The sequence below is a fragment of the Ailuropoda melanoleuca genome, chromosome 6 (genome assembly GCF_002007445.2).
Source record: "Ailuropoda melanoleuca isolate Jingjing chromosome 6, ASM200744v2, whole genome shotgun sequence".
NCBI classification, from domain to species: domain Eukaryota; kingdom Metazoa; phylum Chordata; class Mammalia; order Carnivora; family Ursidae; genus Ailuropoda; species Ailuropoda melanoleuca.
The window spans coordinates 131,062,570-131,088,000 of NC_048223.1; the positions used below are offsets into that span (position 1 = coordinate 131,062,570).

Consider the following 25,431-nt stretch of genomic DNA (forward strand, 5'->3'; position numbering starts at 1 on the left):
CGGCCGGGCGCGGCGGGCAGGGCACCGGCCGGAGCGCCAGGCCGCTGGCCAGTCCGAGGCGCGGCCGGCGCGCCAGCGGGATGCAGGCCATGGACGCGGCCGCGGCCGATTTGTACGAGGAGGATGGCAAGGACCTGGCGGGCTACGACTTCGAGCCGCTCCCCACTCTGCCGGAGGACGAGGTGAGCCTGGCGCCCGCGGTGGGTCCCGCCTTCCCCCACCTTCTAGGGAGAGTCCGGGGGTGCTCCCGCCCCCCAGGGCTCCTGCCCCTGGCCCAGGTCTTGGCAGCCGCTCTCAGCAACCCCCCATCGGCCTTTAACATTTTCGCTCAGAGAGGACAGGCCCCGTGGAACGCCACATGGGACAGCAGTGGGTGGGTGGTCACTGAAGAAGTTGGGGCCCTGTGGGCTGGGGGCTCCTGACTATAGATGTTGGATGCATGAGTGTGGATTGGGGCATCGTAAGGGGAGGGGGTGGATCGCTGTTTTCCTCCTTGCCAGCACTCTAGGTCAGCGGGAGGCCCCAGCCAGCAGAGCCCCATCTGGCCAGTAGGTCTGGGAGCTGAGGTGGAAGTCCGGGAAGGCCCCCCCCCCCCCGGACAGAGGGCTGCTTCCTTCACACAGAGGACAGCAGGGGCCTCCACTCAGGATCCTGGGTCCTGAGGCATCTCCCTACCCAAGGCTCAGAGGGACCGGCAGTCTCCATCGCATGGAGCTTCTGGTCATTCACTGGACAGGTGCCCACAGAACCAATTTGCCTGCAACTCTGACTTCTCTAGCGCACCCCAGAGGCTGTGGCTTGGGGTCAAATGAACAAGCCAGGTCCTTCCGTGTGATAGGTGGCCCCCCAGAGGATGTAGCCACTCCCAGGAAGACCCAAGGCTATGGGGTCTGGGTGGAGGGCCTACCAAGCTTCCAGCAGGCAAATGCCCCAGTCTCCGGGCTTCTGTGCTCATGGTTGAGGAATGCTGGCATCATGCAGCCATTCGTGGGATGGGTTGTAACCAGCATGGTGCTGATGAAAACCCTCCAATACTCATGTGGCCGAGGCTGGTGGCCGAGACTGGTGGCCGAGACTTAGACGTGGCCACCAGCCTCGTGGAATACATAAGAGGGTCCACAGGGGCTGCAGCTGCAGTCTCCAGGGTCTTCCACCTCTGCCACCACCCCCACCCCCCACTTTCAGAGGAGAGCTGGCTGTAAGGACAGAGTTCATGCCGTGGAAGCCCTGTCCTGGGTAGCAAGCATAGCGTGCCACGGAAGCCAATGGCTGGCCGGCTGAGAGCCGCTGAGGCTGTACCTGAGGGCTGGTGTTGCTTCCCTCCCCCGCCACCGCCATGGTGGCCTGGATTTGGTGAGAGGCAAGGCTGCAGAGAGGAGAAGCAAGAGAATGAATAAACCTTTGGGCATCTCCATGGCTTTGATGGAAAATGAATGGGCGCCATCAGAGTCTCCCCCAGAGGATACATTTCAGTGTATCTGTTGGAAGACTCACCTCCGAAATCAGCATCCAAAGCAAATGTAGAACGTGGTTCTTCATACAGAACCTTGTTGTGTCAGCCACCCCACACTTTGAGGGCCTCCTCTGGGCCCTGTGCTGAGTCCACTGCTGGTGCGAGATGAACAGAACATTAGAGCCGGGACTCAGACCCAGAGCCGGATCCCCGCACATGGGCTGTACCCCTGTGTGCCCTGGTGCCTTCTCCCTCATGCCCGTCTGGGTCAGAGCAACCCCCCAGCTGTGCACAGTGCATAGGGCTGGGGGCTTTCCATCGTCCCGTGACCGAGGCCTCCAGGTGAAGTGGGACAGCACTGCCCTGCTGCAGTCCACTGGGAAAGCTCAGATGGGCCTTTTGGGGAGGCAGAGGCACTGTCTTTGGGTGTGCTCCCATAAAACAGAAGCCCTGGAGCCAGACCGACGTCCCGTCCCACCTGGCCCAGACTTCACGCTTCCTGCACACACTCAGCTCAGTTGGTGCTGAAGGTTTTAAAGCTCTATCAGAGACACGTGACTGTGCTGGCCGCAGTGTCGTAGAGTCAGGTTGCATCTGAAAAGCCACCCTGTGTAAGATGAGGGGGAGCCAGGCTGCATCACCACCCAGGGTGGGCCATGCTGATGCAACCCCTGGAGGGAGCCGGCCCGGAGAAGACACAGGGAAGTTCCCACAGAGGGACGGCCGGTGCCAGACCCAGGACATGGACAGAGGGATTCGCAGTTTTACAGCTGACCCTAACAACAGACTGTACAGCAAGTTCAAGACACAGGACCCTAGTCCCCCCCATCCAAGAGCCCCTCGGAATGTTTCTGTGGTTGTAACCCCAGAGAAAATCCGAGTGGCCAGTAAACACATGAAAAATGTTCAACTTCATTATCATCAGGGAACGCAAAAGGCACCCACCGTGTGGGCCTCTCCACAAGTGCCAGTTGGCAAGAATAAAAACTGGGCAGTGGCCGAGTGGGCAGGGACTGGCATGGTGGCGGATGCTCCCTTGCCGGTGTGAGTGTGCGTGGAACAGCCTCTCTGGAAAACAGGTTGGCATCTGATAGTGACGTGGAAGATGGCCGCTCCCTGTGTCCCAGCAGCTTCACTCTGGTGCGTGCCCCAGAGAATTCTCTCAGCTGGAAACCCCCCGGGGCATGTAGCGAGTGGGCCTGAGGTCTTGGAGGTTGTCGTCCAGCCCAGCATCTGGCTTCCCGCAGGCGGCACGGCTGCATTGGTACCAGCAAAGGACAGGGCAGGAGGGGCAGATGCCGGGCCTTCCGGAGGACTGTGGTGCCACGCACGGGGGCCTTCAGGGGACAAGGATAGGCAGGCTTGGAGATGAAGATGGGGCACCAGTTTGGCCCTGGGGGCGGCGTGTGTCCTCGTCCCTAGACTCTCCTGAGGTTTAAGGAGTGTTCTCATCCCTTCCAAGTTCAGTGAGCACCTCCCCGGCATCTATGGGCTGGGCGCTGGGCTGGGCCCAGGGGTTTGGAGGTGGGTGGGGTCTGTGTTGGTGCTGAGAGTAGCTGACGGCTTGGGGGTACCCTGTGGGGAAGCAGATATTCCCAGCGAGCCCTGCTGGGTTCGTGTGAGGCCCCTACCGAAACAGCACAGAGCAGCGGACAACCAGGAAGCCAAGGAGAGCCTCGTGGTGGGCGATAGTTACAAGCTGGAGGGGGCACTTTGGGGCCAGTGGGAAGACCCAACAGGGCACTGAGCAGAGCTCCCGGGGCCTGGGGGTCGGGCAGCTTGGAGGAACCTGCCAGCAGGCCCAGAGATTGTCAACGGTTGTTCTCAGCCGTGATCTGGGTTTTGTGTTGGCAGAGCCTATTAGAATGCTCCAGGGTTGAAAACATTCATATCTAAGAGAACATTTGAAATCTGCAAGAGCAATCTATGGGTCCCTGTGGGTCCCTGTGTAACCCTGGCTCACACGCTGTCTCTGACGGGGGCAGTGGGGTGTCTTCGAGGCACAGAATCTCCTGGATGGACAAATTTTGCCATAACCAGAGAAGGGTCCTTAGGTGGGAAGCCAGCCCTGCCCTCTGAGACCCAGGACCTGGCTGATGAGGGGCTGGCCCTCCTCCCGGCCTGGACGGGGTGGGGCTTGTGCCTGCAGGATCGCTAGGGAAGGACAACTCCTTCCTGTCCTGCAAGGACCGTGATTTAGGTGAGCCCCACCTTCAGGCCTGCCCCACGTCCCACCCTGGCAGCGCCTTGCTGGGGAAGGGTGAGGGGTGGGGTTCAGGACCCTTGCGCCTGCCCAGAGGCTAGGTCTGTACTCAGGAGGTGAGCACCAGAGGCTGCCCAGCCAGCAGTGACAAGGTCAGACCGTGCTGGCGGTGACAGGGGATGCTGCGGTATGGGAAGTCATGATGCCTCCGGCTGTCACGGGCCCTCATGGGTGCCCAGAGGTGGGGCTACAGGCAGGCATTAGTGGGCCCTGTGGCTAGCTTTACTATTCATAGCACATCACCTCCTTCTGAAATGCCTGCCACAGCCAGTGGAGCTCTTTTCCATCCTTCCCCAGACCCTGTGGTGTCCCCGGGGCCCGTGTCCCCCGGTGTGTGGGGCCCACCTGGCAGTGTGGCTCAGAACCCCCAGGTCCTGGAGATACCACAGACGTGCAGGATGCCCGCACAGCTCTCATCTGTCCAGGTGGCCAGGGAAAGGGGGTGACCCCTGGGACTCTGGTGGACATGGACTGAGGGAGCCTGAGGAGCTGGCCAGGCTTCCCGGTGTCTTGTCCTTGCTCCTGCTGGCCCATTAGCCAAGTCTTGTCCTGTCCACCCTCCATGGGCCACTGATTCAGGCAAGAAAGTGTCCTTCCTCCAGCCAGGGTGAACTGGAAGGGTGGGTGTCAGGTCCCAGAGAACAGGTGACCATGGGGTCCATGGTTCAGGATCCCCCAGTACTTGGTGAGACCCTCCCCCGCCAACCTGGGTGTAGCAGGAGAGCCAGCGGCATACCTCAGCTCTGTCCCAGAACCATATGGCAGCTGAATCGTGCCTTCTCATCACAACAGCTAGGTTTCAGAGGGGCTGAGAGCATCTCGTCCATGAGTGGGGGCTTCAGCCACATGCTGGGAGCAATGACGCAGGACCCACAGATTCGCTCTGTAAAGTCACACAGAGAATCCCCCCATTTAGATGCTCCCACCATGAATAGGCCCCGGGGGCTACAGGTCTTTTGGGGAGGAAGGGGCTCCCCCATCACAGGGTATCTTCCAGCTGGACAGGGCGGTGGGGCAGGGCCTTGAACAGGAAGTCATGCCACAGGCCGCGAGACCCCCCGGGGGCACCCTGACCTGGGCTCCCTTCCCTGGCAGCGCACCCTGTCAGCAGCTGCGTGAGCTGGTGCGTGCGGCCGGCATAGGCCACCACCAGCAGAGTGTCAACAAGGCCCCTGCGGGGGGACCTGGCTTGGACTCGCAGTGTGGGCTAGCTTTCTTCTCCTAAATAGCACAAAACCACAGGGTCTTTGTTTGGTTGTTAGCGCGTGCCTGTGTATGTGCGGTTGCATGTGTGTGCACGTGTGTGTGTTGTGTGCATGTGTGTGTGCGCGTGTACACACTCCCCAGACGCCTTTTCTGCGAGGCCCCACAGGCACCACGGGGCTGTCCTGCATCCTGGGGAGTCCCAGGGGTGGTGCCCAGCGACCCCTAGATTGAGCCAAATCAGAAAGACCTTGCGTCCGTGACCCTCGGGAACACAGCAGGGAGATGGGGAAATTGAAATTTTCGGGTTTGCTAGCCTCCTGCACACCCCACTCTAATCTGCTTTGTGCTTTTGTTGTCCTGTTAAAACTCCCAGACTGCCTTCCTCACAGGGTGCACACATTTCTGGAAGCTGGCTAGCAGCTCTCTGCTCTTGGATCTGCATGAACCCTGTGGCCCCTTTTTCTTGAACCAGCTTCCAACGGGCTGCCCTTCCCTTATCCATCTACCCCACAGAAAGCTGGAAGGGCCTGGGGAGTGATGTGGAGGACTGTGCTGAGCTCTGAGGAGGAAGGGGATGGTGGTATGTGCCAAGTCACGTGGGCACAGGGCAGCCCAGTCCCGGGGTCCCCTCCCATCTCCCCACACTGCTGAACCCAGAGGCTTAGCCAAGGAGCCCACGGGAGCCACTCCCTGATTTCTTTCTCCCTTCCTTCCCTCCCTTCCTCCCTTCCTTCCCTCCCTTCCTCCCTTCCTTCCCTCCCTTCCTCCTTCCCTTCCTTCCTTCCCTTCCTTCCTTCCTTCCTCCCTTCCTTCTTTCCGCTCCTTGTCCCCTTTGTCTGCAGTTGTGGGGATCCCTTGCAATGCCAGTGGGGGAAATTGGAGGGCAGGAGCCAGGAGACTTTTCATAGCCAGAAGCTTGGCCACACTCAGAGAACAGTCCTGTGTGCTGGGAGGGGTAGGGCGGCAGAGGCTGGAGACAGGAGGGGGCTCCGTCTTCGGCATCATCTCCTCTGCTCCCCCTACGTCCACCTGACCCCACCCACATGCTTCCTCCAGGCTCTAGCTCCCCTCCTGCGGGCCAGTGGAGCACAGACACACGGGCGCACAGAGGTGACCAGGGCGTCAAACAGCAGGCCAGCTTAGGGTCTGGAGATCCAAGGTGTCTGATGTATGAGAATGTGTGTGCACATACTTGGGCCACACGTATGTGTGAGAGTGTGGGTGTACATGTGCGAACACATGTGGGAGTGTGTATGAGTCAGTATGTGGGTGTGAGCGAGTGTAGGATTGCACAACTGTGCATTTGAGTGAGTGTGGGTACGTGAGTGTGTGTGTGTCTGCCAGTGTGTGAGGCTGTGTGGCACAACCACAGGGTGCACGAACTCGTCGTGCGCCTGTGTGTGGACGTGTGAGTTTATGTCTGTGGAACCGTGTGAGAGGGGTGTNACGTGAGTGTGTGTGTGTCTGCCAGTGTGTGAGGCTGTGTGGCACAACCACAGGGTGCACGAACTCGTCGTGTGCCTGTGTGTGGACGTGTGAGTTTATGTCTGTGGAACCGTGTGAGAGGGGTGTGTGTGTGTGTGTGTGTGTGAGTACACACGGTGTGTGCCAGTGTGCGTGCGTGCACAGGGGAGGTGCGTGCACACGTGACGATGCATCAGTGTGTTGTGTGCATGTCGGGGGCACGTGTGCGTGGTGGTGACACAGTCACCGCTGAGCCTGGTCAGATCCGAAGGGGGAGCCCAGCGCAGGGCGGCCTGCGGTCTGGCTGTGCAGGAGGGACCACGGTGACCTGGGGCCTCTGTGTGCGCTGCCCGGAGCCGATGTCTGGGCCTCCGCTGCTCAGCCATCTCGTCTGTGCGTTACCGTGTGTCACGTGGTTCCGCCGTGTGCTCACACCACGTTTGCTCTCTATGGGCTTCCCCGGCACGACTGCGCTTCTGTGCGCACTGACTCACCCCCACCCGTGTCTACGTCTTGCTCATCTGCTTACACCCTAAAGAAGTGAAAGCCCTCTGCACGCCCACCGAGGCATGTGCGTGAGCCTGTGGGGTCGGCGTGAGGGGACCCCAGCTGGACACGGGGGCTGCGGGGAGGCCGTGATTTCTGGGACAAAGAACTAGGTCCCGGCCCCAGGAGTAAACACCTGCTCCCAACAGCACGCTGGCCATTCTGCCAAATGCTCTGTGGCTTCTGGCAGCCAGGGGACAGTGGGGTGGGTGAGCTTCTGGGTGCGTTTCTTTTTAAAGCCTTTGCCCGCGCCCCGTTTCTGACGTAAAGTGAAATATCGCCGCGCGTTGTCTGCTCCTCTAGAATCGGTCTCGACGCCGTGGTGCCAGGCCTTTCCTGGGGAGGAGGGCCCGCTGTGGCCTGGGCCTGTCCCCAGGCCCGCCTCAGCTGCGTCCTGTCTTGGCAGGAGAACGTGTCCCTGGCCGACATCCTCTCGCTGCGGGACAGAGGCCTCAGTGAGCAGGAGGCGTGGGCCGTGTGCCTGGAGTGCAGCCTGTCCATGCGGAGTGTCGCCCACGCGGCCATCTTCCAGACCCTGTGCATCACGCCTGACACCCTGGCCTTCAACACCAGCGGGAACGTGTGCTTCATGGAGCAGCTCAGCGGTGAGCCTGGGGCGGCGGGGGCGGCAGAAGGTGCCTTCGGGGGGAACGTGGACACAGGGCTCCCCGCCCCCAATGGCAGCCGCTACCCCGGTGGGATCTCCAGCCCCATGAACCACTGAGGGAGAAGGAGGTGGGAGGCCCCCGTGGGCTGTGTCACACGGTTCCTGCCGGGGACCCGTGCGGGGCCCGCCAGCCCTGGGGCAGCTGGTCCAATGGCCCGCGGTGGGTGGATGTGGGGCGTGACGCAGAGGGCGTGGCGGCCAGCACAGGAGGCCCCCCACTGCCTGCCTGGCCTCCCGTGTTCCCGCAGGCCCTCCACTGCTCCGGGGAGAGCCTGAGCAGACGGCCCGATTTTCCCCAACTGGTGCCTTCAGACCCCCTTGGCTGAGAAACGGGGAAAACCCTTTCTCCTCCCTGTTTGGACGGCTTCCCCGGGGCTTGCAGTGAAGCATGAGGTTTTCCTGTCGAGGCAGCATTTCCTCTGATGCTGAACGCAGTCCCCAGGGACTCCAGGACGGAAGGGGGTGCGGGGCAGGAAGGGGCCCCTGGTGGGCAGGAGACCACAGCTCCTGCCCTCCTGGCTGGTGGGCTTCCTCCTCACTGTGGGCCTTGTGCATGTGCGATCAGAGTCCTTCTCTTTTCCTTCCCCAGATGACCCCGAGGGTGCCTTTGTTCCCCCGGAGTTCGATGTGACCGGGAACACCTTTGAGGTGGGTGGCAGCAGGTGGGCTCCCACGACCCTTACCAGGCGGGCAGCTGCTATGAGGCTGACACAGGAAAGGCCACTGCAGCGGGGACACCTCTGTGCAGGGCACAGGCTGGGCCGGGGGTCTGCCTTCAGGGCACCCCCACCCTTGTCAGACTCAGGGTCCCTGGCGGCACAGCTCAGCTCCAGGGGCAGAGTGGTGTTTGGACGCGTGCTTGTCATTATAGTTGTCGAGTATGTTTCCCGAGTGTGAACTTAACTATTTAACACGTTAAAAGTGCCCGAAGTTGCTGGGGGTGGCTGGCGGGGAATCCCAGCTTCTCTGAGGGAGCGAGCGGAGCGGTGGGTCGCAGCGCTCAGCAGAGACACGTGGCCTGTGGGGAACCATTGCCACGCTACCTTGCTCCGGGCTGAGGTCACCACCCCCCAGGCACCCCTGTGTGCATGCGCGGGAAGTGTGGCTGGGGGGTGCCGCCCAGCCCGCCTCTCCCCTGAGCGCCCGCTCCAGCAGACCGGCCGTTCCAGGTTCCCACCCCCACGGAGCCTGCAGTCTGAGATGGGCAGAGAGAAATAGAGCCATTGTTGACAAGTGAGTCATTACGAACTCAAAAATCTCAGTGAAAATCCATTAGCTTAGCGACATTGGGTTAAATTTTTACCCCAAAATAAGTTTTAGGATCAGCTTCTCCTATGCTCACGTCTACTTTAAAACGAGCTAGCATCCAGCCCGTTGCCCTGAGGGGCCCTCGTCGGCGCTCCGGTGGCGGGCAGGACCGCGGGGCCCCGGCTCCCTGGTGGATTGGGTCCTTCTTCTTCCCTGGACCTCCATGGCCAGAACCGGAGCCCAGGAGCTCTTCGGCTCGGGGAGCTCTCAGCCTGCTCCATGCATGGACTTCTAGTTGACTTGCATGTTTAGCTCTGGAACCGACACGAAACCAAAGCCCTGGAAATAACGAACATCCTCGCGGTGCCGCCCGCCTCCATGCCGCCGGGCTGTTCCCAAAAGCAACGTTGCTTGGCGTGTGCTGGTTTTCACATTCTAACGAGAGTGTCACCACGTGTTATCTTCTGGAACTTTCTCTTACGTGTTTCTGGATGATGCGTCTGAACCACAGCGGGTGGTCATGTGTACCCCATGGCTCATGGGAGCGTCAGTGCCTCTCTGCACACCTTGGTGGATCTGGGCAGGAGCTCCTCCTGGATGTGGAGCCGGCCACGGGACGGCCACATGGCAGGGCAGGCGGGTGTTCCATAGTCTCCGACGGTGGCCGCACCAGAGCGCAGTCCCGCCAGCAGGGGCTGTGGACCCCCGGCTCTACGTCGCCAGGAAGACCCGTTTTCCGTGCAGTTATGCTTTTCTTTACGTACTTCCATTTTGTCAGGATTGTGAATGTCTGGTCTACAAGGTGTCTTCACGCTGTCTGTAAGCAGCGAGCCGTTCTCGGGACCCTTCACACTCCTGAAAATGACTGAGGAGCCAGAGAGCTTTCCTTGGTGCCGGTTACACCTCACGGTCTGTGTTACAGGTTAGAACTGAGACACCTGCGAAATCTGTACCTACAAATTCACTTAAAAGTAATAAGAAATCGTTGCGTGTTAAAGTACAGAGCATATGTTTATAAAAAATAGCAGTATTTTTCCCCAAAGACACTGTGAGAAGAGTAGGGCTGTTTCAGATATCTGTCTACCCTTTAATGTCGGGCTCCATGGAAGCCAGCTGGCTTTTCCTGGCAGCTCGGCCTGTGGTGGTGTCCCTGGGGCGTAGCTTCTGGAAGGTCTGGGGTACGCTCGGCTGGAACAAGAGGGTCGCCCACCTCAGGAACCACACTGTCAGGAGGGCTGTTCGAAGGCCTCCGATGAGTTAGGAAGTCTCTCCAGTTTAATGCAGTCAAATTTACTCATGTTTCCTTGTTAGTATTTTTTGTACTTTAAGAGATCTTTCCAACACCAAATTCTGATGGAGGTTTGCTGATATTTTCTACTAGGAATTTTAAATTTCTGTTTGACACATTTGAACTGCTTGAAGATGACTTTTTTCTGTAGGGTGAGGTAAGGACTCAGTTTCATCCCTCTCTGTGTGGATACCCATTCCTGCGGATGCTGGCCACTGGCGCCCACGCGGCTGGCCCAGGCAGCCCTGCCCCAGACCCAGCGCCTCTCGGGCGGACGCCCGCTCCGTCCTTCCTCAGAAGGGTTCTCACTATTCTTGGCCCTTTATTCTTGCACATAGATGTTAGAATTGTTATCCAGTCCCATGGAAAGCTATGCTGGCGCTTTGACTGGAACGACACTGAATCTGTCGATCCCTCTGGGGAGGAGGCGGGCTTTATAATATACGGTCTTCTGCATAAACCCTTTTACCTCCTTACGTATTCAACACCTCGGTACGTTGAGTACCGCTTACTGTAGGAGTCCGGGGTACCCTTACTAGTTTATTCTGAGGAATCGGATACTCCCTGCTTACGTTCTAACTTGGAGGTCTTCCTTGTGATCGCACTTTTGTGCTTGTTTGCTGCTGGTCTACAGAACTCAGTTCACTTTAGTATCTTCATCTTATGCGCAGCCATCGTGCCGAAATCTTTTGTTACTTCCCGTAATGTACAGATTCTTTAGTTTTTTAACCGATCAGCTCACCAGCCCGTGCGAAGATTTGCGTCAAGTTTCCCTTCCTCGTCTTGCTTTGGGCCACAGGAGCCGCTCTCGTCACCAGCAGCGCAGAGTGGCGGACGCGCCTCCCGCTCGGGGACGCGGGGCTCTGAAAGCAGTGTTTCTCTCCCCGCCAACCCCCTCCCAGCCAGCACGGAAGTTGCCACGCGAGGCCCCTCTGTGCCAGTTATCAGCTCTACCGTGAACGTACCTTGGGTTTTAGGAAAGTGCTTTTGCATCCTTTGAAATGAGCGTTACGGTTTTTAATACTTACATACTTATTTTCTAATGTTAATTCACTCCCTCCTGCTTAGAAAAACCTGAAGTGGCCAGGTGTCTTATCTTTGTTAATACACTGGCACGTTTGGCCTGCAGGTGCTTTACTTCGGTGTTTTGTGCTGCTTCTGACCGTGTCGGGGGCAGGACCACTCCAGGCTATGCGAGCACCCTTGCTCTGCCCGTGAGTGTTCGTGCAACAACGGGGCTCTGTCCTCGAGGTCCAGTCACACTTAATCACCAGGACACCTGTGTCCTTGGAGGCAAGTCTTTGCATTGCTGCTCAAATTTTAATAGTTACAGGATTAGTCTGTTTTGTATTTCTCATTGAAAGCTTTCTGGTGAGCTATATATTTCTGAAGTTTATCCATTTTTACCTGTTTTTTCAGTCGTTGGCATTTGGTTGCAGTGTCCCTTGATAGTCACTGCACCGTCTGGGGGACACTGGGTAACTCAAATCCTCTTCCCGTGCACTTGTCAGTGTCGCCAGGGCGTATTTATTTGGTTAGTGTTTTCAAAGACCCCAGTTCGTACCACGTGATCTCTCCTGATGTCTTGTTTTTTTTTTTTTCCACTGATCCTGCTGTTATTTTTCATTCTCTTTTCCTTGTTTTGAGTTTGGCAAGTACTCGCTCCCTAACGTGAGTTGCACACTCAGCTCATCTGTCTTCGGCCCATCTTCCTTTCTAACACGAACATTTACGTACAAGGCCGTGAAGTTCCCCCGAAACACGGTTTTGCTGCGTCCACGAGCTTTGCCAGGCAGCATTTTCAGTACCCTCTATTTCTAAGTGTTTCTTTTATTCCCACTGGAATTTCTTCACGAATGGGTGAGTTTTTCCTGACTTTTTATTGAGATGCACTATGCGTACAGAGACAGACACGCACGTGTCACAGGCGTGCAGCTCGACGAGTTTCACAGACTGAGCCTCCCTAAACCGGCCTGCAGATGAGGAAGCAGAGCACGCCAGCAGGGCACGGGCCAGGCAGGGCCACGACGGGGTCCACAGTCCAGCCTGTCCACAGCGGCACGTGGGGCTGCCAGGTCTCTAATGCTGCACGTCTCTGGAATCACCCCACGATAAGGTCTTGTTTTCAGAGTTGCCTTAATTCCCAGTGGGTGATAGGTGATTTTCTCTGGTTTTCCGCCCACAGAGCAAGCAAGTCCTTACCGGACACATGAAGGGGCCTGCCGGTGCACACTGACGCCTTGGGCCCAGTGTCTGCATGCAACCCCTGTCAGGCCTGTGATTCCAGGGTCTCTGTTCTGCCCTTGATTCGCTTCATTCCAGTGTCTGTTCCTGGGGCTATGAGGACCCCCTGAAGTGCCGCATTCTGGAGACCCCAGGAATAGCTGCACCTGTCACGTGGACTTATCACGTCTGCTCAGGTGCCCATTCCTGCCTGCACCCCGGGGCCATGGCCCCCTGCCCACAAGGACCACGGTGGCAAATGTGCCTTCTTGGTGCCGGTCTCAGCAGGGTCGGCTCCTGCTGCTGTTGACCAGGACACCTCCAGCCCCGACCTCTGGGTCTCTGGACTATGGCAAGGGTACAGCATGTTGGGTCGTGCTTGCTGGCCACGTCGACACTGAGCCCACACCCTTGCCCACTGTCCTTCCCACGGAGAGGACCAAGTTAAGGAGATGTTTTCCTGAGCCCTCTAGTCCTCACACAGAATTCCCCCTTGTGACCCTGCTGCACCCCACCCACTACGGGGGTGATGTCTCAGGCTCCCCACATCCCAGATGCATGGAAGCTGGCCCTCCTGGGACCATCCCTTGCACATCCCAACCCTTGGCCAGGAAACCCCAGAGATGGGCTAGTTTCCAAAAGCTTAAACTATGACCATGGCCAGCACTCAAGGCCTGCCCCAGGCAGGCCCCTGACTCTCAAATGACTCTTCTCTGAACCTTGTCACCTTGGGCACGTTCAGGTTCCAGTGGAGCCCAACCCAGGACGACCTCAACACCCACCACCCTGCATTACTGTCCGTTGTCATTTGTCCACAGACAGGTGTGTCAGGCCTCACAGTGAACAGAGCACCGGGCTCCTGCCTCATGGGGTTCATGGTCTTGACAGGGGACAGACTTGATGTGGGCAGTGGGCTGGGTCCTGACAGAGGAGAATGGGGTCTTTCAAGGAGATGACAGGGTCCTCATCCATCTCAAAAGTCCCTGGAGGCCATTCTGAAGAAAGTGATGTTCAGGTTGGAACCTAAATGGTGAGTAAGGCTTACCAGATCAACGGCAGGGAGGACTTCCCGAGATAGACAGAAGGGAATGTGCGAAAGCCTTAAGTGGCAAAGGTGCCCATATTGGCTAGCATATCATCCAACAACCAATGAGAAGTGTATTTGTTGAGTTACTGTCAAACTAAAAGATGTGGGATGATAGATGGATAGAGGGGTGATAGAGGGGTGTGTGATAGATGGGTGTGGGGGTGGGTGGGTGTGTGGATGGATGGGTAGATAGATCGATGAATGTACAGGTGGGTGGATGGATGGATGTGTGGTGGGTGGTGGGATGGATGTGTGGGTGGGTGGATGGGTGTGTGAGAAGGTAGATGAAAGGATGACGAGATGTTCCAGTGATTGGATAGATAGGTACCATTGTCCCTGGAGAGAAATAAAAGGTGGTAGAGGGCAGAAGGAGATACCCTGACCTTGCAGGTACAGAGCCAGGTTTTATTCTCAGGGCTGTGACTGGGGGGTAGGAGGCAGTGCTCACTGCAGACTCACAGCTCATAGCCCTGGCTGAGCCCTCCAGGTGGTGGCTCATAGGGTTTGCCTTTCCTCCCAACCCAAGCATCAGCAACCAGCAGGGTCCCTAAAACAAGGCATCTGTCCTGAGTCCATGCAGCAACTTGACTTAAGTTTGGCCCCTTCAGGAAGCCCTGGACATTGGCTGTGTGGGTATCTAGGCGGGGAACCTGGGGTGGATCGGCATGGCCAGTGTGTGAGAAGGGGGGGGCAGGCTGCCCTCCACATGGGGCGTCAAGGCTAGGGGTTCCAGTGTCTTTCGTGAGAGGTGGGGTAGTGGCCCATGGGCCCAGCTTTGGGCATGGAGAGAGTGGATGGATCCAGGGGTCACCAGTGCAGCTCAACCATGTGGCGGGGGGGGCAAGCAAGCAGCAGGAAGCCAACACTGAGTGGTGTGTGAGGTCAGGGGGCAGGATTGCCTTGTATGTGGATGACAAGTTTGTGAGCCTGAAATCTAAGAGATTTCAGTGGAAAATGATAGAATAAGGGACTTCAGAGGCCAGCTGAAAACAAGATACATCCCCAAAAATAAGGATCTTCTCTTTGTGTTGGTAATTACTGGTTGGAGATGAAATGGAAACGGTCTCATTTATAATAGCAACAACTATAGAAAGTCTGGAGTAAATATAGCAGGAGGGCTAGAAATGTAAAGTGAACCACTTTTCTAAAGATGAGAAAACAAGATGCAAGAAAATGAGGAGACAGACCTGTCCTGCACCTGAGCGTCACCCCACCTCTTCGGAGAAGTAACTGATACATGACATGCTGTGAGTTTGTGCACAAACTAATGATTTGATACGTCTGTATTTTGCAAAATGATTCCCACTTCTAGTAGGGTTAGTTAACACCTCCATTGTGCAATCACCATTTCTTTTGGTGGTGAGAACACTTAGAATCTACTATCTGGTTTTTTTTAAGATTTTATTTATTTATTTGACAGAGCGAGAGACAGTGAGAGAGGGAACACAAGCAGGGGGAGTGGGAGAAGCAGGCTCCCAGTGGAGCAGGGAGCCCGATGCGGGGCTTGATCCCAGGACCCCGGGATCACGCCCTGAGCCGAAGGCAGACACTTCATGACTGAGCCACCCAGGAGCCCCTATGGATCTACTATCGTAACCACCTCGAAGTGTGTAATACATGTCACTAACTGTGTCACTGGGCTGCACGTTAGAGGCCAGGAACTCACTCGTCTTATAACCGCAGCTCTGGGTCCTTGCTCCAACGTCTCCCTGTCTCCTCCACCCCCAGCCCTTGGCAACCTCCACCCCACTGTTTCTGTGCTCAGCTTTTTTAGATTCCACGCAGACGTAGTATCGCGCAGTATTTGTCTTTCTCTGTCAGACTTGTTTCACGCAGCATAATGCCCTCAAGGGCCCTCCTTTCTTGTGGCTGAATCGTACTCCACTGCATCTCTAGACCTCATTTCTTTACTGATTCATCCAAAGACCACTCGGGCTGCTTCCACGTCTTGACTTTTGTAAATAATGCTGCCATGAACATGGGAATGCACGCATCTCTTTGAGATCCTGATTTTATTTCCTTTGGATATGTACCCAGAAGTGCAATTGCTGGATAGTAGGGTAGCTCTCTTTTTAATTTTTGAGAACCTTCCTGCTGTTTTCCAGAGCGACTGCACCGTTTGCATTCCCACCAACAGTGTAAGAGGGTTCCCCTTTCTCCACATCCTCACCGTTATCTCATGCTCACGTATTATTTCTTGTCTTTTTGGTAACAACCATCCGACAAGTGTGAGGTGACGTCTGCTTGTGGTTTTGATTTGTGTTTCCCTGATGACGAGTGACGTTGAGCATCTTTCATGTGTCTGTTGGCATCTGGATGTCGTCTTCGGAGAAGCGTCTGCTCAGTCCCTCTGCCTGTTTTGGAGTCAGATCGTTCCTGTGCTCTTGAGTTGCAGGAGTCCCTCATACATTTTGGATATTAACTCCCTATGACACAGATGGTTTGCAGATATTTTCTCACATTCTATAGGTGGCCTTTTCATGGAGTGGACTGTCTCCTCTGCTGTGCAGAAGCCTGTCATTTCAGGTCGTTCCCACAGATTTGTTTTCTCTTTTGTGCTTTTGGTGTCACATCCAAAAAATCATTGCCAAGACCGATGTCTTAGAGCTTCTTCCTATGTTTTCTTCTAGGAGTGTTATGGTTTGGGATCTTATGTTAAGTCTTTCATCCATTTTGAGTTCCTTTTTTTAAGTGGTGCTAATAAGAAAGTCCAATTTCATTCTTCTGAAGGTGATTGTCCAGTTTTCCTAACTCCATTTATTGAAGAGACTATCCTTTCTTCATTGAGTATTATCGGCTCCGTTGGCAAATATTGGTTGATTGTATAGACATGAGTTTATTTCTGGGCTCTCGATTCTGCTCCATTGGTCTATGTGTCTGTCTTTGTTCCAGTACCACGCTGTTTGCATTACTATAGCTTTGAAGTAAAGTTTGAAATCAGGACGTGTGGCATCTTCAGCTTTGTTCTTCTTTCTCGGGATTGCTTTGGCTATTTAGGGGTCTTTTGTGGTCCCATATGAATTTTAGGGTTGTTCTCTCTATTTCTGTGAAAAATGCCACAGGAATTTTGATAGGGATTGCATTCAATCTAGAGATGATTTTGGGTGGTATGGACATTGTAACGATTAATTCTTCCAGTCCGTGAGCACGGGATATCTTCCCATGTATGTGTGTCGTCTTTAATTTCTTTCACCAGTCTTAAACTTTTCAGTGTACGAAACTTTCACTTTCTTCGTTTAATTTACTCCTAATTTTTTTTGTTTTTGATACTATTTTAATGGGATTGTTTCCTTTACTTATTTTTCCTATATTTCGTTGTTAGTTACAGAAAGATAGCTGACTTCTTCATATCTCCCTTCTGTCCTTCAGTGAATTTGTTGACTGGTTCTAACAGAGTTTTGGTGGAATCGTTAGGATTTTCTATATGTGAAACCATATTGTCTGCAAACGGAGACAATTTAATTTCTTCCCTTCTGATTTGGGTGTATTTTATTTCTTTTTTTGCTTGCTTACTCTGGCTGGGACTTCCAGTGCTGTGTTGGGTAGGAGAGAGGACAGTGGGCACACTTGTCTCGTTCTGATCTTAGAGGAAAATCTCTCACCCTGTCAGTATCAAGTGTGATGTTGTCTGGAGGCTTGTCACACGTGGCCTTTGTTATGTTGCAATGTGTTTCTTCTATACCCAATTTCTTGAGAGTTTTTATCATTAAAGATGTTGAATTTTGTCAGATGCTTTTTCTGCATCTATTTAGGTGATTATACGATTTTTCCTTCGTTCTACTAACGCAGCCATCACGTTGACTGGTTTACAGATGTTGGATTGCCCTTGTGTCCCAGGGAGAAATCCCACTTGACCGTGGTGTATGATCTTTTTGATGTGGTGTTGAATTCAGTTTGCTAATGTTTTGTTGAGAACTTTTACATCTGTGTTCATCAGGGATATTGCTCTGTAGTTTTCTTTTGGTTCCTTACCTGACTTTAGTATCAGGGTAATGCTGGCCTCACACAATGAGTTTGCAAGTGTTCCCTCCTCTTCAATTTTCTGGAAGGATTTAAGAAGGATTGATATTAATTCTTTAAATGTTTGGCAGAATTCGCCAGAGAAACCATCTTGTCCTGGGCTTTTCTTTGTTGGAAGGTCTTTTATTACTGATTCAATCTCCTTACTATTCATGGTCTGTTCAGATTTTCTGTTTCTTCATGATTCAGTCTTGATAGGTTGTATGTTTCTAGGAATTTATCCATTGTTTTCTAGATTATCAGTTTGTTGGTGTGCAGTTGTCCTTATTGGTCTCTTAAGATCGGTGTATTTCTGTGGTGTTACTTGTAATGTCTCCTCTTTCACGTCTGATTCTACTAATTTGAGTCCTTTCTTTTTTTCCTGGCTAGTTCAGCAGTCGGGTCCACACCAGAGCTGAAGTCTATGTCTGCCTCTTACCTGACACATAGGTGGGCAGAACTCCCTCCAGGTCCCTTGGCATGAGGCCCTGGCTCCCACGGCCCGCACAGAGTTGTTCTTGGCTATGGGCGGAGGTTGACTTGCTCTTGAGGGACAGGCTCTGGGGACATCCTGTTGGCCATCTTGCTGACATCCTAAGCATTTTATTTTGTAAGAAGTTGGTCCCTCCCAAATTCTGCAATGTCAATGGAATTACAATAAAATTGCAACCATTTTTGGTTTGTTTTGTGAATGGGAATGGGAGAACTTCTATTTGTTTTTTAAAACCTGACCAATGTGAAAATAATCCAACTTTTTGAGGGGGAAAAAAGGGACAATCCTGTCTGCAGGATATGAAAATACACTCTGATGCTACTGTAATTAAAATAGCGCGGTCTGGACAGGACAGACACGTGGGCCAGCGTCAGAGGGGGAGAGGCCAGCTGGTACCCAGGGTCCCAGGAGAGCCAGCAGGACGGGCAGCACCAGAGGGTGAAATGTTCTCTAAATGCTGCCGGGGCTTGCACTCCACTAGCAGGGAAACAAACCCAGATCCCCACAGCATGCCAGTATGCTGACAAATTTCAAATGGATTAGAGCTGGATGTGTAAAAATTATAAAAATATCGGAGGAAACAAAAGAAAGCTGTTTTTATCATCTTGAGGTAAGGAAATTCCTCCCAAGAAGCAGCAAAAGAAAAAATGTCGATTTCACGAATTAAACATGAGAAGGTTTGAATGTCAGAAGATGCATGAACTATGTCAAAAGCTCAGCAACAAATGGAAAGAACGTACGTGTGGCACACAGACCTGCAGTCAGAGCCCCAGTATGCCAGGGGTGTGCCCCACACAGGAAACAGCGTGGTGCAGTTGCAAAGCCCATGAGTGGGCATAAAGAGGCAAAGTTAGAACTGTGAATAGCGATGAGCAGATGCCCAGTCTCATAACGAGAGAAATGCAGAGTTAAAAGGAGAAGACTGCCCTTGGGAGACACGGCCACCATCACAGGTGCTGATCCTAGTGTCTGCACACCCTGGGTTGGGGCTGGGGTGAGCCGGAAGCCAGGGGGCTGGGGGGCACTGGTCAATTTAGTGAGGCCAGCACGGACCCCACACCCACAAGCATGGGGCCCCCTGCCTTAGTGTCCGCTCAGTCACCGTAGTGGGGGGAGGCGCCACCTTGACCATCCTGGCACCGGCTGTCAAGAGCGGGTGTCCCCAAAAACACGTGTTCCTGGCCAGTGGAGCAGAGACCGTGTGGGGACAAGCCGTGCTCCAGACGCTGACAGGCTTTTTGGTCCCACAGGCTCACATCTACTCTCTGGGGGCCACGCTGAAGGCGGCCCTGGAGTACGTGACTGAGCCTGAGCCCGAGCCCAGGCTGAGCCAAGACCTGGAGGTGCTGCTGAGCCAGATGCAGGCAGAAGACCCCAGGGACCGGCCCGACCTCGAGGTACAAAGTCACCCCTAGGCGAAGACCTGAGACCCTCCCACGGCCCCGATGCCCCGGGCGCACGCACACACGTGCATGCACACACACACACACAGGGCCCTCCTGCCCCCCCCACCTCTCCCCTCGGTCGCACGGGCTCTTCTTCACCTGGGATTTGGTGGCATTGCATTTTGCTTAAATAAGAACTTGATCTTTTATTATATGTTATTATTATGAAAAGGTTTGGCTTATAATTCTTATGGGCTGAACAGAATCGCCTGGTTTTCTGTAATCACAGGATACGTTGCTTTTTTATGCCAGAAAATAGACATGGAGGGGGGTGGGCTCGGAGGGCAGGGCTTCCTCCGTGGTGAGCTTTCCCGTCTGAGCTGCTCACACGCGTGTCTGCAGAGCATCATAGCGTTGTGTGAAGAGAAGATGCTCTTCGCGTCCTCCTGCCGCCTGTGCCGGAGCCTCTCGGCCATCGGGAGGAGGGTGCTGTCCATTGAGTCCTTTGGAGCATTTCAAGGTAAGCAGTGCACACACATGCACACAGATAGTCACGCACCCACTCACATGTGCATGTGAATGTGCACAGACCTCAGCACAGATCAGACGCACGCACGTTCACGCTCACTTGCTCACAGTCACAGAAACATACGTGAAAGTGCAGTCATACACACGTACTTGTGCACGTGCGTGCTTATCCACACACATGCACACTGCGCACATTCAAACCCATTGTGTAGCCGTGCTCACACTGACACGCTCACCCTCACTCTCAGTCACCTTGCACACGCTTTGCAGACACGTGTGCCCCTAGGGGTGAAAACCGAGGGCATGTTGAGAAGTGAGCAGCCGTAGACCTCTCGTCTCTGTCCTGTGCTGTGCGCAGGTCGGTATGTGGACACGGGGACGTGGCACAGCTCATTTCCGTTTGCCGACACCACGCAGTGTCTGGCAGGCCTGTTCCTTCTCTGCTGGAGAAGCAGTTACTGAAGCATCTGGGCTTTTCCCGGCTCACGTGGGACTCCGACGTGGTCTCACGTCACGTTTTGAACAAATGCCAGGGTCTGCCCTATGCCTGCAGCAAGGGGCCTGGAGAGCCTCAGGGGCGGCCTGCACGGAGACCGCAGGCTTGAGGCTCGGCTCCCACGTGCGGCAGAGAGCAGTCACCACGGGAGGGGCTGCAGGCCACAAGGAAGGGCCGTGTATCTCTAGAGCGGTCTACACAGAGACCACAGACGGCTGTGTGGGAGATTGTGTGCCAGGATGGGGCAGGTGGGGTGGGGCGGCTGCAGCCAGACACAGAGTTTTCCTTCGAGGACATCATTCGTGTAATTGTACTAGAAAGCAAAGGCTCTTTGGACGAGCTGCCCAGATGACCTTCGGAAGACCCTGAGGGGCCGTGCAGGCTGCAGAGGGGCCTAGGGGCCTTTGGAGCCCCAAGAGTTAGAATCAGCCGGTTATGTGATAAGGGAGGCAGGCAAAGATTGTTCTGGGCCCGTACTGACGGGAGGAGTAGGGGACCCCAGAGTGCGGGAGAGGCGCCCATATGCCCTCTGGCGACGGGTAGGGTCGCTGGGGATGCGCGCCCTGGGCTCAGGTCCCCAGCCGCCGCCCCTGCAGCAATCACCTTGCTTTTGCCCAGATGTCAACGAGAGCGCCTGGAGGCCTGCTGCAGGAAGCGGGGGGCCCAGGAAGCAGCCCGGGGGCCGCGCCACGGACCTGGAGGGCCTGCCCCAGCGCCCTGCCCGTGAAGCCCATGGCAGCCCAGAGCAGCTTGCTGCCCTGCCCTCCAAGCCCCTACTGTCAGCCCCCGTGAGAAACGGAGAGCGGCTGACCAGCCTCATCCTGGACGCTCAGCACCCCCTGGGTGACCTGGAGAGGAGCCGCCTGAGAAAGGTGCAGACGTTCGCCAGGCTCCTGCCCGACGGCCCTGAGGCCGTCTGCCTGACACTGACCCCCACCAAAAACCAGCTGCCCACGTCCGAAGTCTTCCCTCCAGACCCTAGGAAGGCCTTTCTAGATGGGAAAAATGGCCTTTCCAGCTACAAGTCACAGCCCAAGTCCAGATTGTGGCTGGAGCGGGAGTCCGAGCTCCAGCAGGGAGGACCTGGAGACACCAGCCGAAGTGGGGACAGGGTATCTGGGGCGCTGGGCCGGAGCCCTGTGGAGGAAAGCGCCCCACCCTGTTGCGAGGAGCCCGGAGATGCAGGCCGAGAGCCCAGGACTTCCAGGGCTGCTGAGAGGACTCCGGACGGAGCTGGGGAGCCGGCTCGCACAGCAGCAGAGCAGGTGGGTGACAGCGGTTCCCATCCTGCCTGGCCAGGGGGCCTGCACGCGCATGCACGCTCCTGTCCGTGGTCTCACACTCAGTCTCAGCCTTCACTCCTGCTCAGTATTTTACAAGTTTTACGCAAGCGGCCTGTTTTTGAAGGAAGCTGTGAATACAGCTGCTGTTGCCCCAGGCCGGAGCCTCTCCTGCAGCCTCCCTGGAGCTGGGGCGTCCCAGAGAGCATCCCCACGCCCCAGGCCTCCGCAGCCTCACCCAGCATGTAGCACCCACGCGTTCATTGAAGGAGGCCCACCCTGGCTTTGGGGTTAATGCTCTTGCCAAACCATGCGTTCAGGGAGCAGCCTTTCCAGGAGGAGGCCCAGCAGCCCCAGGCCAACACGGTTGCCTCTGCGGCTCTGTTCCCCAGCCTGGGCGCTCAGGGGCTGCAGCGGCGTCTTCTGTGGATTATGTTAAAAGTCAGGAGCTGGGTGCCTGGGTTGGTTGAGCTCCCAACTCTTGATCTGAGCTCAGGTCTTGGTCTCAGGATCGAGTTCAGTCTCCGCATTGGGCTTCACGCTGGACGTGGGACCTACTCCCCACTGAGCCCGATACAGGGCTCATCTCATGACCCCGAGATCATGACCTGAGCCAAAATCAGGAGTCTGATGCTTGACTGACTGTGCCACCTGGAGCCACAAAACTCTAGTTACTTTAGAACAAATGTCTGTCCTGAAGATCCCAGTGCATACACGTGTGTCCACGCCTCAACTCACGTGGTCTCCACTGGCCTCCTGGATCCACACTGGCTTGTGTGTAGAGAGCTCCCAGTCACTGAGGCAGGAAAACCTCACACACCCCAGCCCTGGACTGGGCTCACCTTCCCATGACCAACAGCCTCATGACAGTCCACTTTCCAGATGGGTAAACTGAGGCATGAAGTGGCCATGAGCTCTGTTGGTGGGTGGGCAGCCACTGAGGGGCAGAGCTGACCAGGAGCCCAGCTACTTAACCACTAGGCTCCCCTACCACAGAGGCCTCATGGGACCAGGGCCCACCCAGACCTTGCCCCCACCCCACGCACGGCCTGTTGTGCGTCAGGGCCCCCAGATCTGCTGCAGAGCATGTCGCGGTTTCAGAGCAAGCTGCTCCATCCCCACACGTAGCAGGAAGCTTGGGGAGGCCCGGGCCGCCAGGACGGGCTGCCAGCCAGGCTTGCAGAAATGTGGCAACAAGCTAGAAAGACCAAGGCAGCTGCACCCCAGGCATGGAGGGGGTCAAGGGTGGGGACACTCCTCGGGAAGCTTCCCTAAAGCGTGCGCTTGTCTGTCCCAAGTGTGGTGGCTGTGGTCCTGGCTCTTGCCGTGGCCTCAAAGTGGAGAACTACCTTCCAGCTGAGCGCGATCTTCTGACTCCGGGAAATTTCGGGGGGGCGGGTAGAGTAAAATACACATCACGTAAGATGTGCCATGTCCCCCAGTTAAAATTTACATTAAAAAATGTGCCATGTCCCCCATCAGCTCCGCGGCGTCCAGCACATTCACCGTGCTGTGCAGCCAGCCCCACCCTCCGTCCCCAGGACTCGCTCATCCCCCCCCACTAAAGCCGTCCCCACCCCCTCCCCCGCCCCTGGTGCCCACCGTCTCCTCTCTGTCTCTGTGAACGTGGTGGCTCCAGGGACCTCACGGAGGTGACGGCGCACAGTCCTGGTCCTTCCGTGTCTGGCTTTCACTCGGCATCAGGCGCTCGGGGCTCCTCCACGTGGAAACAGGTGCCAGCCTGTCCCTCCTCTCAGGGCGGAGAGACACACGTCCCTTCATCCCTTCGTCCCTGCTGGACACCGGGGCACCTTCCAGCTGTTGTCTGCTGGGAATCAGGCTGCTGTGAACACGGGGCTGCAAACAACCGTTCGAGGCCCTGCTTTCAGTCCTCGGGGGTGCGCGCCCAGAGCTGGGATTTCCTGGTCATATGGTGATTCTCTGTTGAATCCCTGAGGAGCCTCCACCCTGTTGTCCCCACATTCCCACCAGGTGCACTGGGTTCTGTTCCCTTCACAGCCTCCCAGCCCCAGTTGTATCCACGTGGGGACTTTGCCAGCCTACGTCGTCAGGAGCGCGCCGTGTGGGACACATCCCACCCTTATTTGAAGTGGTTCCCGCCCTGTCACCTTCCCAATGGGCGCAGCCCGAGCTGACCCCAAGGACCATTCTCACTGAGATGTGACTTCTCCCTCCCCCAGGGCGTCTCCCTGCAAGAGCTCCTGTGCCAGCTGGGCCGGCCCTTCAAGGAGTATGAGCTCTGGGCTCTGTCCCACGCGTGTCTCACTGCTCTGCGCACTCACAGCGAACACCCAGGTGATACTTTGCCCTGCGGTTCCATGTTCAGCCTGCCCCCCAATGTGTTCCAGGGCCAGGACCAAGAGCAGCATGTGGCCTCCATCAGGCACATGTGGGCCATGGGGACAGCCTGGGGCCAGGTGGCTGTGTCCCCACTGTGAGCCCATGGTGCCCTGGAGGTGTCTGGTCTGGTCTCGGGACCAGAGGGGTCCCGAGGCATCAGCGGGCAGATGCTTGGGATGTGGGCCTTGGGGGAGACAACCCTGCCATAGAGTGAAGTGGGAGCTGTGTGGTTGGCCCACATCCCCTCAAAGGGGTGACATTGTCACCAAGGAGGCAAAAGCGGCCGGGGGAGGAGGGAATTTTAGACACTGGAGAGAGTTTTAGAGTTTGCAGCTCTCCAAAGCTCATCCTCCTGGACAGAGTGACAGGCCCACAACCCTTGATGTGAGCACATCCTGGGGAGGGACAATGAGGAGAAATGCTGCCATCTGGCTGCCCCCCAGTCCTGTGACCCACAGGCCTGTGGGGTGCAGCCTCCTCCAGGACCCCTCAGAGGGGCAGTGCTCGGTGCTGGCCGTGATCCTCCATGCCGCTTCCCCTTCCTTCATCTCCTTTCCATTTCCAGCTTGATGTGTGAGGAGCGGCCATGAGGCAGCTCTGGCGGGCAGGAGGGGTGTCGCAGAGGGCCCCCCCATGCCCTGTCCACCTGGTCGTGGGCCAGGGCCTCTGAGACGGAGAAGCAGCCGACTAGCCCCTGGCCCCTGGCTTGTGCTCCCTCGGGGTGGGTTGGGAGGGGCTGCCCCACCCTGAGCACGCTTCTGCAGGTTTTCAGGGAGAACGTAGTCCCCACAGTGAGTCCGGCTGCCCTGACCCTCACCTTCTCTTGCAGCCTACCTGTGCCTGGACTCCGTGCTGGTGGCCGAGGATGGGGCCGTGCTCTTCAGCCCACCCCCTGCCGATGGTGCGTACACGGGGTCGCCCTCAGGAGTTGTGCTCCACCGACACCCAAGGCTGAAAAGAGAACTCAGAACTTGGGCTTTTCTCCCTTAGGCGCTTATGACACATTCTTTCTGGCTCCTGAGGTCGCAGAGCAAGAACTGGTGACTGAGAAGGTAACCGGGCCCTGATGTCCCTTCCTGCAGCTTCCTGCCCCACATCCCCAGTGGTGCCCCCCTTCTGCCCAGAGAGCCTGGGGGCGGGGGAAGAGGCACGGGACCAGCACCGGGGCACGGGGGAGGCAGGGCGCCCCCCCCCAGCACAGTGGTCACATCCAGAGCTCTGGCTCTCTCGGCCTCTGCAGCGTCCGCCTAGCAGGTGCCGGCAGGGGCATGGCTCTAGTGGTATCATCCTGAGATGGGCAGGACTTCTGCATGGACAACTCTGAGCAGTATGTGCTGGCTTGAGAGAGCCCAGGGCTGAACTTTCAGGAATATTTACAAGGCACTTGTTAAGCAGAACCATTATTAAAAATTAAATTGTACAAACTTATGGGGCACCTAGCTGT

At 56.1% G+C, this 25,431-nt stretch overlaps 1 protein-coding gene across 3 annotated transcripts in view; it reads left to right on the plus strand.

The window, feature by feature from the left end:
- The first annotated feature begins 9 nt into the window (after nt 1–9).
- The window catches only part of KNDC1 (kinase non-catalytic C-lobe domain containing 1), a 63,678-nt gene continuing 38,256 nt past the window's right edge, over nt 10–25,431 (plus strand). For all 3 annotated transcript variants that reach the window (XM_019793474.2, XM_034663513.1, XM_034663514.1), the window contains exons 1-9: nt 10–182; nt 7,339–7,537; nt 8,189–8,247; nt 19,188–19,334; nt 19,725–19,842; nt 20,965–21,611; nt 23,828–23,942; nt 24,817–24,888; nt 24,978–25,039. In XM_019793474.2, coding sequence (XP_019649033.2) covers nt 81–182; nt 7,339–7,537; nt 8,189–8,247; nt 19,188–19,334; nt 19,725–19,842; nt 20,965–21,611; nt 23,828–23,942; nt 24,817–24,888; nt 24,978–25,039 — 1,521 coding nt within the window. In that variant the 5' untranslated portion in view covers nt 10–80. The remainder of the gene's footprint in view (nt 183–7,338; nt 7,538–8,188; nt 8,248–19,187; nt 19,335–19,724; nt 19,843–20,964; nt 21,612–23,827; nt 23,943–24,816; nt 24,889–24,977; nt 25,040–25,431) is intronic.